Source organism: Cheilinus undulatus, linkage group 15 (assembly GCF_018320785.1).
Source record: "Cheilinus undulatus linkage group 15, ASM1832078v1, whole genome shotgun sequence".
Lineage (NCBI taxonomy): Eukaryota > Metazoa > Chordata > Actinopteri > Labriformes > Labridae > Cheilinus > Cheilinus undulatus.
Window position 1 is genome coordinate 20,359,371 of NC_054879.1, and position 12,580 is coordinate 20,371,950.

Below are 12,580 nucleotides of genomic sequence, written 5' to 3' on the forward strand. Positions count from 1 at the left end.
GCTAAATGTCATGATAGGTTTTATTTGCATATTTCTAGCAATTAATACAATTTTAGTGTGAAAAATCAAGACACCTTATTTAGACATATGCCATGTTAGGGGTGTAAAGGGCTTTATTAAGTGCTTTATTTATAATATTCTTGGATTTAAATTTGACAGGTTCTAATAACTGTGTGATTTTTGAAGCCCCACTAGTAAACGCTTTGTTAAGAAAGACTACTTTTAGCTTCCTTGCTGTGCTCACTAGAAACGCTTTACTACAAACTTTCAGACTGCAAAAACTTCATCCTACATGCCTGTTTAAACCTAGGAAAAAGTATGCTGCCCTTAAATGCAACTGTTTCTTATTATGTGTTGTTTATCTCTGTAGTATTCCGTTTTATACACTTTTTTGGTGTTGCTGTTCTCTAGACCAGTGGTTCTAAACCTTGGGGTCAAGAACCCCTTGGGGGTCGGGAGACACTGAAAGGGAGTCTCCAGATGCCCTTAAAACACTAAGAATAATTTTCAAATTGCACTGTTGCTCATTCACACACATTTTTTTAATTTGAATTTTTTTTTATCCCTTTTCATCATTTTTTAGCACATTTTTACCATTTAACACATATCTTTATCAGTTTTAAACTCTTCCCACCACCTTTTTCTGCCTGTTTTTACCACTTTTAAACCAATTCTTGCCACTGAAGCTTAATGTTGCCTCTGTTGACCCATTATTGCTACAATTTACTCATTTTTACCACTTTTTATGCACAATTTTCCCATTTTAACCCCATTTCACCATTTGATATGCCTGTTTTTGCTAGTTTAACCAATTTCTGCCAATATCTGCCTGTTCTTCCTATATCAGTTAACCCTTTTTTGCCAGTTTATATCAGTTTTTCATCCCATGTCACTACATTTCCACCCATTCTTCCTAATTTACTTTGTTTTACCACTATGTATGCCCATTTTTGCCACTTTAACCAATTTTTGCCTTTTTTTTTTGCCATTTCTACCAAATTTTTGCCACTTCTAACCTATTTCTGCTACTTTTAAAATCCAACTTCACCACCTTTTTCACAATTATTTTTGCGATTATTAACCCATTTTAGCTTTTTTAAAACCATTTTAACTGTTTTTAACAAAAGGGATTTACCTTTTTAAGAAGGCGTTTTACTACACAAATGATTTTAAAAAAGATATTTGTTGCTTTGATAATACGGGTTATTTTTTAGGTTAAATATACAATATGGATGGCACAGTTTAACTTTACAATGGACATTGGTTTTGCTGACCTCCATGGACCCCAGTTTGGCTGGGTGCCAGAAAGATCTTCCCGTTGTCCCCCTTATGGACGGCCTTATCTGCCCATGATTATTTTTAATTGTGCCTGGCTTTGTTCAACCACCTCCAGGTGTAGAGGGGGTCCCCAGTCTCTGGCACCTTTATTTGGTGGGTCACAGGCTGAAAAGGTTGAGAATCCTTGCTCTAGACACCACTGAAACTGAGAGCATGTCCTTCATGATTCTTCAAGGTTAACGAAAGGTTTAATGAATGAAAAGGATCTTTTATCTCACATTCTTTTCATCAAACTAAAACTGTGTCAATTATGCCTTAGACTTAATACTTGAGTCAGAATTTGTTCTTTGAAAATGTCTTTTAAAAAAATGTAAACTTAGCTTAACATGCTAGTAAAATATTTCCAGCATGTCTCCAAAATCACCACAGGGATTGAGAAAACATGCTTTATTTTTCTCATGATTTAAACTGAATAGCCATATTTAGCATCTTTTTGACATTTTTTATAGCTTTGAACTGTGTTAAAATACACTGACAGATGTATAAAACCAATATCATTTATTTCTGGGGAAAAAAAAATCAAAAATGGAGATATGAAGTTTTGGCTTGATGCCAATGAATGCTGTCGGATATTTGTCTATTAGGATCTAAAGATGCTTGAAAATATTGTGTTCTCTTACTCTGAATGGTTTTGGCAGAACAGGGAAGGGCCTCACATCGGTCTTTGCCTCAGGCCTTAAAATCATTAAAACCACTAGTTTCACAGCGCAGCACTTACAGTGCAACTGGAAAACATTCACAGCACCTTTTTTCCACATTTTGTTATGAGGCTGTAATTCCTGCCAAAGGAGATTCAACAAAGTGTTGAGCAAAGGCTGTGAATATTAATGTATGTTAGATTTTTTAAAAATTTGTAATAAATTTGAAAAGTTTCAATCAAACTTGTTTCGCTTTGTCATAATAGGGTATCAAACTGTTTTACAACCTTCATGTACCTTGGATAGAAAATAACAACTAAGAAGACAATTATAGCTGAGACATTTTTCTCTTTAAAGGTCAGCCCACAATGCAGTCTGAGATTGTATGTCTGTGGAACAAGTTGCAATTAGCTGGACATAAATGGATTGATCTTTTTAACACAAGTGAAACCTTAAATCAGAAAAACCAGAAAAAGAAAGGAGACAGAAAGTAAGAAAATTCTACCCTGATGTTACAACCAAACTACAAGAGGAAATCCTCTATATTATTTAGTAAATGTGGGTAAACAGATTTTTTTCCAAATCTATCTCTAAGGCAGCTTTTGAATCACTCATGAAAACTAGTAGATGACTGAATTAACTTTTTCAGAGTTATTTATTCTTTTTGTTTGCTAAGTAATGGCATTCAGAGCAAGTGATGGTGACAAAACGTTGTCTAAATCCCGTGTAGTCGGAGATATGTGTCAGCTCAGCTTGTCATCTCTCCAGGCTGTCAGGAGAACGTGACTTCTGACAGAGAAAGCCAACCTGCCTCTGTGGCCCCAAGGTCACCAGCAGCACTGTTCCCGCTTTCAAATGAGCTCTGCTGGAGGACAGCTCTCATCCTACAGACCGACACGTCCACCTGTCTCCAATTCTCTTTCTTTCATTTTTTTTTCTGTCTCCCTTTCCTTTTCTCTTGTCTCTCTCTTTCTTTGACTTGTCTCTGTCTTTCTTTGACTTGTCTCTCTCTTTCTTTGACTTGTCTCTCTATTTCAGCATCCTCAAAGACACATTAGTCAATGAAAGGGCGACTGACTCATGAAATTTAGCATAAGTGGGTTTCTCTCAATGTTGTGACTCAGATTGAATCCCCTCTACCTGAGAACTCTTAACGTTTGCCTGTAAGCTCACAATTTTATTATTTTCTTTTTTGCATGTTTTGTAGTCATTTTATGTTTTATATTCGAGGGCTACTGTAATTGTGTTTAGTGGCACATAAGCAGCTGACGATACACCATTTCTTTGCTGCACCCAAAATTCACTATAACAGAGTTTAGAAGGTAGATGCAGTTTTTCTGACCTTTTTCTTTTCTATATACAGTGCTTAACAAATTTATTAGACCACCTGTCATATATGTCTCGGAGACCATCCAGTATCATGAAGTGCTTTAATGCAGACTCTTTCATTTTCAGTGAGCAATCCACGTTTTACCATTTTGAACAGGAATGAGGGATTTCAAACTGAATTCACCCAAATTTGAGCCGGCTCACTGGGCTTCTCTGAGAAGGCAGAAATTAATCAAGAATAACATTCAACCACTAAAACTCATTTTTCTTTTCAGGAATGCAAGTGAATAACTATAATTGGACATATTAATCAAGAAATAATAATGTTCTTTACTATTTTTTGTAAATCAGTAAATTTTAAAATTCAGAAACATAAAAAATGATTTTGGTAATTATCAATGCTGTTAATTTAGGGCAGCTGTGGCATAAACCTTACTTTGGTTAGGGTTAGGGTGGTCTAATAAATTTGTTAAGCACTGTAGTTTTTCAAAGATGAATAGGTCCAGAGTTAACCCCCTTTAAGGGATTAGCCTTTTCTGATCACAGAGTCCAAATTATAAGAGTCTTCAATCTTTTTTGTTGCAGTTGCAAAGGTTACAGATAATTGCGGATTTGTTAAAGCAGTATTTTTTGTATAGGTAGATTTATGTTTTTGCACCACCTCAATAAAACTCATAGTGCTGTATGTAGTTCAGGATAAGGGACTTCATCATCCAGAGGTGGTGTGATTGAACATCATAGTGATCATAGTCCAACAGGGCTCACTGAGTCTCTGTTTTCCTTTTATGTCTGGCTGCTCATTTCCTGCAGTCCTCCTTAGAAAGTCACATGACATTGTTGTGACATCAGCTGCTCTTATACAGATTTGGTCATCCTGTTGGATCCAGCAACCAAGTCCCCTGCTCTCCGGCATCTTAAAAACAACATCCCATAAGTTTTATTACATGAAAGGCAGGGTATTTTATATATGACATCACGTTTTTTTATTCAAGTTGAATCTCTCCTTGGGATGTACGAGTAACTTGTAGTTTTATTTATGGTTTTATTGGTGTACTTTTGTAGTATTTTTTCATTGCTCTCTAGATCTTCTGTAAACAGAAGTGTGCTCATACCTGTGTTATCAGTTGTTGGTGTATTATTGATGTTCCTGACCTTTTCAGGAAATAAATGAAGAAAAAAGGTGACACAATAGTGACGTTTTCCTCCAGGAGCTGAAGGAGGCAGATGTCCCCCGTTTTGTTTCAGACTGTTACTTCATTTCCCTCCAAATCTTACATGATGGATGCTTGTTTAAACCAAGATGGCAATGAGCTATTTCACTCTTGTAACGTCTCAGAGGAAGCTAGTTGAAGTTTGCATCCCTTTGTCAACAAACCATAGGAAATTAGCCAGTCAGCTGAAACTATAGTGATGACACCACCATGTTTTAGTTTTAGTCAGGACTGCACCAAAGAAAGCTTGCTGCCCTGTGGCTTCACACCACCAGCCAAATGCAGGCATCTCTGAGCAGTGTCGGGTGAATTTGCTCAACCTACCAGCTACTGGGGCAGGTACATAAATGTAGCCTTACCCAAAAGAGTGATGTTATGGTAAACGACATAAATGAAACCCCTTTTTCCTGCTTGTTCCCACTGCAACTGGTTTATCTGCTAAATGTGTGTTTCAACTAATGTCTTGCCTGTTGTAAGTCTGAAGAAGAAAAAGTAACGAAAGTCTGAATTTTGGCATGAGACTGCCGATATCTCAAAAAACATTACATTTTAGCAAATCTGATACTCATAATGCAGGAAAATGCCTATGAACAATAGCAACCTGAGACAGTCACATTTTCTGAGCAGGGAGTACGGTGCTGCCAGCCTAAGGAGCCTGCAGACTGGCATCAACCGTCACTTAACTGACATAAATAAAATGACAGACTCCAGGTTTAAGACCAGTAACGTAAGACGGTCTTATCTTCTATATCCGATGTACGTCTTGTTTCCAGGCTCACCTTAACACTGAGAGGTGAGTGTCGCAAAAACTCACTTCCTTCCTGTTCTGACTGCTATAAACTATTGTCAGAAGATTCAAATAACATAAACAAAAGAAAACTAGCCATTATTTCTTTGTAGAGCCAACGGAAATGCTTCCGATAAACCAGCATGATAATATCTGATAAATAATGACATGTCAATACTTATCAGATATTCGGAGCATGGACAGCTCCGTTTCACGTCTGTGATTCGTAGTGCAGAAGGGGGGATTCTTCTGTTTATTCAAACAGCTGGTCTACTAAAACTAAGCTTTCTATCAGTTGACTGTTCATGTTAACATACAGGTTTATAGTCTGACCACAGATGACTCTCAGTCTCACTCGTCTTCATGTCTTTTCATTGAAAAATCTGTTCAGAAAGTGTGCTGAGCATACTAATTTTTTTGTTCTCTTGTGACTTTGTATCTATGGCCCGCCTGTTTACTGGAATACTGAACTATGTTTACATTCCCTAAGAATATTATGGAATTTGAATGGCTATTCCAGTTGCTAGTCAGCCCTCAAGCGTTGCTTAGGGAAAGAAAATTTTGTTTTAGTAAAACTTTCTTTTTTGATCACAAAACGTATGAAATTATAAATTAGTAGTTTTATAAATTATTTTCATTGGCAAGTGACCATGGTATTACCATGGTTAGACCATGGTTAATGCCCAACGAGGTGTCCAGTTATCAGGGATAAATGAACGATGTTGAGACCTGAACAGTCCAACGTGCTCAGCAAAGTCCATTTTTAAACCTGATAATTGGGCACCTTGTCGGGCGTTAACCCTTACATATTGCACCACTGTGCTGTGTTTGCTTATTTAACTATCCAACTCTATGATAATCAAAAACTAGCATTATAACAAAGAAGAGAAACAGAGGGAGTCAAACTTTTTATGATGGGGAAGATGGGAATACTGAGAGATAGTATGGCGTGTTTGTTGAGTATATACGTTACGTTTGTATGACTGTGTGTCAAACAGCTAATAAGCTGATAATTACATATCTGGTTATGTTACATTTCCTAAAAGAAGCAGCAAGGCCTCAAACTGGCAACCGTCAGTGATGAAAATTAGCATGCAAGATAGCAAATAAGGACATAAACCCTTGTAAACAGCTTTTTTGATGCAGATTCTATGAGAACCCCCAAACACTATAATGGAATTCCCTTTACTGATCTATCATATTGATTCCATCATTATGACTCTAAACCCAGGGAAAAGAAGAGCAATGCACATTATTTAATGAAGTTTTTTTGTTTTGTTTTGTTTTTTTTTTTGCAGTTTGGGCTTTACTGGCGTGCTTTTGCATAAAAAGAAAAAAAAATCTCTAGTATCAGATTCAGCTCGTGTTCGTTTGCATGAGCCCTGGTGTGTAATTCCTTTGCAACTACCTGATATTTTCTCATTTCCTCATCAAACACTCTTAATAAGCACCAGCTCAGACCCTGCCTGTTCTCAGCTGGGATTCATATAACAAACAAAACCATGTCCAATAACTGATAAACATGCTGCTGAAGGTTATCGCTCTCGTGTCGACAGGCCGTGAGCAGCCCTCTTCTCTATAACTCACCTCACTCCACCATTGCTCCTTATCTGGATAAACAGAGCACTGTGTCATGTGGAAGGAACACAGATATTTTGTTGATTGGAGCAAGGACCGTACTTCCCATCATCCTACTTTTTCTGTCTCTTTTGACGTAGAGGGGATACAACAGCAGCTTGCTCTGTTTTCCTTCAATCTTAAAGTGATTTGAAGCATTCTGTGTTTCCTCTGTTGTTTTTCCTACCAGGGATTCCCATTCTTCCATATTCTTCCTCCCTACCTTAACTCCTCCATCTTCTCTGTGTGTGTTTTCTTCGGTCTGATAACCTCATCCAACTGTTTTGTTTGTCCTCTAGTGTTGGCTTGGGGATTGTACTCCCTGCCGTTTCTCTACTAAATATTTCATATTTCTGAATCCATTATTGATAATCCTAAATGAGCCACCACCGTCCTCTCAGCTATTCATTTAATCATCTAAATGATTCAACAGTGGGGAGGCAGATAAAGGAAATGCAAAAATATTGATATATAAAACTTTGCACACGTCATAGTTGGCACCAACTCCTCTGTGGACCCATTGTGCCCATAATATTTTCCTGGCTTAGAGGAGCTTGGCTGCCTTCAGATGGGACTCAGGTGGTGTGGTGACTGCAGGACTGGAATGCTTCTAATTCCAGAGAAATGCCATCGCTGTCCTCTCGTTTTATCCCTGTCATTGTATGAAAGAAAGGTTTGATTGACAGCTTTGGTTTGACAGTACTGGTGACTCATTATAACCTGTCTCCCTGTATGTGTCTCTGTTTAGGCTTTCTGAATATCCAGTCTTGGCCGGACAACATGACAGATCTCAGTGTTTTCTCCAACCTGGCTACCATTGGAGGAAGAGCACTATACAGGTACACTATTTGGACTTCACAACTTTACTTTTATAAGTTGTTAATTTCTGTATAAATGTGTCAGAGCTTATGCAAGTTGGCAGAAATACAGTAGTTGCACTTTTTTACTAAATAGTAATGCTTCTCTAATGTACCAAAAGACCAAATTTGTTTTTTTATTAGTTTACATATCCAAAGATAAGCAGTATCCAGGATATTAATTAACCTGTCTCTATCCCTTCTTTTCTGAGTGCAAGCTAGCTCACCCACATGCAGAGATGTGCTGTGCTTACATCCAAAACAGTGAATTCATCTGAGGTTTTGCTTCTCAAATGCACCAACCTTGCAAAGCAAATTGATTAGCCAGATTCCATGTCCATCATCAGGAAGGCCCATCTTGCAAAGCTCCAGTCAGAAATGAATGTGCCAGGTCTGAAACTGACCTGACCAATCAGTGTCTTGTTAGGAGAACAAGACGTTAGCAGGAATCCATTTTGTTGTACTGGAAGCCAGTAGCAATGGCAACCACTGATGTAGCTATTTGCTCAGGTGTAGCTGTAGTATAAATTCAGTTTTATCAGAACTAGGCCACGTTTTTTACTCAAACAAGAGGACACTGAAAGCTCCTCTTGGTGGAAAATGTGGTTTTTTTGCACTTTTACTGACCAGCGTCAGCATGAGTTTTATCCACCAACAAGCTCCACAGTTCATAAACTACAACAGCGCCTACCTGCTAAGTTCATGGTACTACTACTGAAGCTGTACATGCATACTACCTCCTTTTGTCTTGTCACTCTGATTGTCCTGACTCTGGCTGGCTTTGTCTGGGAGGTTTCCCAGATGAATGTGTATATCCCTTGCAATGGATTTATGACACAGGCTATCTGGCATATCGGGTTATAAACGTATCCTCTTTTGTTGCAATTTGTTGGCGTCAGGCCAAAACCTTGTATCTCCATTTTCATGATTTGATTTTTGTTTTTCATAGATAAGTGCTATTGGTCATCCTTTACATCTGTCTTTCACTGAGGATTTTGGAGATATGAGGTATTGGCCTGATGTCAGTGAGTCATTGTATGACGTCACAGATAAGTAGTGTTCCATGTGCTCTTGTGTTATAAAAAATGATTCATGAGAACTCACATAACTTTTTAACCATGCAAAGCAGATGGATACGCCCGTTTCCTTGTTTTTCACTGGCGAATTGTTTTCTTTTGAAAAACAACAAAAGTCGAGTACTTACATGTCTACAGTCGCCATGTTTCGCGTTATTCCTCGGTAGCTGTTCACGCGCAGCTCGATAGCGGCTATGTCACAGGTTTTGTTGCTCTGATTGGCAGAGATGTGACAGATAGAACGTTCATCCAATCACACGCTGAGTTTTTTTCAAAGCCTCTGCCTTTTCCCAAACGTTTCCTATAGAAGCTTTCCTAGATGGCTGTGTGAAACACATCCATCTGGCATGTCAGGTTAGTAACTTTATGTACTAACTAACAAATTGTGTAAACCTGTTTTGCTAAACTGTTTGAACCATCAGTGTGTCCTTACTAACACTCTTATCCCTCTTTTTCTTTATATCTTGGAGTCTAAAAACCTTTGTAGATAAAGTCATGTGCATAAGTTTTGGGCATGCAAGGTGCTAAGGATTCATCACAAGGCCCGTTGGGCCACAACATGGGGCTGGAGATTGGGGCAGCTGGAGTCAAGCTTGACACATGTCCACACATTGCTCACCAGCTAAGGTGAAGTTAAACAGCATTTCTTTTGTTTGGGCCTCTTTACTCCTGGTGATACACCCAGAGACCACCGGGCCCCTGGAACATCCACAACATGATCAGGGATTTGTGGCAACCTGCTTGGACTGTGCCTTAGGCCAAGCTTACACACCACATCCACCCTGTACTCCACCTAAAAGATGTAGACTTTTTTTCCCAACAGACTATTTTCCCATGCCTGGTAATACAAGGACATCCAGATCAGATCTGGGTTGTGTCAATCCTCCCTCCCACCAAATGGTGCCTTCATGCGGTTTACTGCCACTCCTACTCCTAAATGCAGCCTAAATATTTGGCCCAAACATGCCTTTAACTTATGCACAGTACTGTTTTTATTGTGCAAACCTGGGAGAGCTTATGTTTGCAAGATATAAACACAAATGGGACCCAATTACAAAATAAGAACAGATTCATGACATTAATAGAGCCATAGATCTGCATTAATTTTTAAAAATAAGTGAAAGTGGTTTTGGTGCATGCATTAGAAACCTGACTCACAAATAGGGGTCCAAGCTCCCAAGGCGCATGCCAAAGATCTGCTCTGAGATTGTCAAAATGATTGGAACATATAGAATAAAATAATGATGACACAAATATAGGTTAGAAATAGGCCTTGAACAAGTGCTTTCAGCCTATTCCGTTGAGGTGAAGAAAAAAAGCAATGCAAGCCAATTTTATTTGGAGCCACTTCAGGTGCAAGGCAACTCAAAGTACTTGACACAAGACATCAAAATATAATGACAAGGGGAAAACGTGGTACACTAGAATTCAAAAAGTTGAAAACAAAAACAGCCAAAGTCAAGCCAAGTCTTTGGTGGATGTCAGCCTTTCTTTGGTAAGGTGGGGGCACTACAAGGAACGATGATTATGGGGATCAGTGGACTAATGCCATGCTCCCATATGGTTACTTATTGTGACATACCTTGGTTGGATTGCACTTGTTTAAGAATATTAACATCAGCTATGTGAGGTAAGTAGGAAGAAGATTGCATAGGTTCATGTGGTTTTGTTTGTTGTGCTTCTTTAGTCAGTCCTTGCTGCATGAAGTATATTTTTGTATTTCTTTCTGACATTAGTGGGAAGAACTGGCTGCTGCTAAAGCATTTTTTTTGGCATTGGTTTTGTTTTGACATTTAAGACACCGACTTGTTCTAACCCAGCTCATAGAGCACAATTATTTATTATTAAATGTTTAGTGGTTTCTCCAAAGGTGCTCTAAAAACTTGCTTTGACATTTAGAAGGAAACAAAGTATGTGTCTGTGCAGCTGAATGCACAGTGAGGATGCAGTGTGACAGTGTGTACCTGAGAGTGTGCATTAGGGAGTGTGTGTGTGCACTTTTGTGTCATGCACCTGCAGATGGAAACAGCAGGCTGCTGTACAAATTACAGCCTGCCACCCGGCCCTTATCCTGTGCTTGATCCTGCATAGAACCCCGTCTACCTGATGGCTCTGACACCCCACTGGCCTCCTGTCATTTTTAAACTGTGCAAGCAGGACATATGGGGAAGAGTGAGAGGGGGCTTTAAGATATGATAGAGAAAAAGGAGCACACTCTCATGTCATTGCAGCGTATTGAATAGAAATATGTAGGAATGCAGCAGGGCATTGTGTTCACTAAAGTTTGACACAATAGAATATTAAGTAACTACAATCATACCAACTTTAAATCATCAACGCATTGTATCAATGTGGAATGATTACACCGTGGTGCAATTATTGTACACAAACAAGACCCTGGTGGAGATAATTGGTAGCCTTTACTTTGTCCCTGTGGTGTTGTTTAATGGTTGAATTTTATTTGAACGTTTTCTTCAAATTAACACCACATGGGAATGTGGAGACTTGTTTTCAGACTTCACTGAAATATTTGTTTTCTCGCCATATCCACATTAAAACTAAATATTTTTACTGAACTGATTTAACCTTTGACATGACATTTTCATGCCCCTTTGACTCAAAGTCTTTAAGTGTTAAATGCTGCGAACAGACTGAAAGATCTCCGCTAAAAGCAAAAGTAAAATGTATAAATGGTTTTATGATATGAGTTGAATTTTCACTCAGTCATGATGAACTGATCTAAGAAATTGAAAGCATCCCTGGTTGGGTTTAAGAGTTTAAAAGAAAGGGCTCTGCCTTTGTCTTTACACAAGTTCATTTTTCACATGTTCAGTAACATGCAGACACATTTCATTTGAGAAGTTCTTCAGTTTAAAGGCTCAGTCATGCTCTATGCTGTAAATGCATATATGGACAGGGTGTTCTGTCTGTGCTCTGCATTTATCTCTCGTGTATTTCTGCATGCTTCCTCGAAGCTTAGGATTAAAAGTTGCCATACAGAAATGGCAGAACTTCATCAAATTTTCTGAGGAAATATTGTTGAATATGTGAGTTGAAACTACAGTGCATACAGAAAGTATTCAGGCCCTCTTCCCCTCTCAATTTTGTCATGTTGCAGCCTGATGCTACGATAGCTTTAATTCATTGTTTCTCCAATAAATCTACACTCAGAACCCCAAGGCAAGGTGAAAACAGAATTTTAGAAATGTTTGCAACTTTATTGAAAAGAAAAAACTGAAATATCACATTGACTTAAGTATTTGCTCAGTACTTATTTGAAGCACATTTGGCAGCAATTATAGCCTTGAGTCTTTTTGATTCTGAGCTGTGCACACCTGAATTGGGAGATTTTCAGCTATTCTTTATTGCAAGTCCTCTCAAGCTCATTCAGATTAGATGGGGAGTATTAATGACACCTATTTTCAGGTCTCTCCAGATATTCTGTATAGAGTTCAAGTCAGAGTTCTAGCTGGGCCACTTTAGTGGGGCTTTTCCATTATGTCTAGCTTGGCTTCACTTGGTTTGACTCTGCACGGCAGCCCAGGACTCTAGGGGATTTGCTTTTCCACCACAACTGAGCTGTTTGAGGTGATGATGCGTTTTGAGTTGATGACATTTAAAAGCTGCGCTGCTTTCTACTTGAAGTTTCTTCTTCTACTTCTAATGGTTATCTGGCAGGTATTTCAAAGTTTGGTGCAGTGTTTGCTACTAAAACACATCTGCAAGG

The 12,580-nt window shown here is 38.6% G+C and overlaps 1 protein-coding gene across 1 annotated transcript in view; it reads left to right on the plus strand.

Moving 5' to 3' along the window:
• Window positions 1-12,580, plus strand: part of LOC121522464 (receptor tyrosine-protein kinase erbB-4-like) — a 536,924-nt gene that overhangs the window by 390,398 nt on the left and 133,946 nt on the right. Inside the window, exon 11 of the mRNA XM_041806890.1 lies at window positions 7,669-7,759. Within this exon, the coding sequence (XP_041662824.1) occupies window positions 7,669-7,759 (91 nt within the window). The remainder of the gene's footprint in view (window positions 1-7,668; window positions 7,760-12,580) is intronic.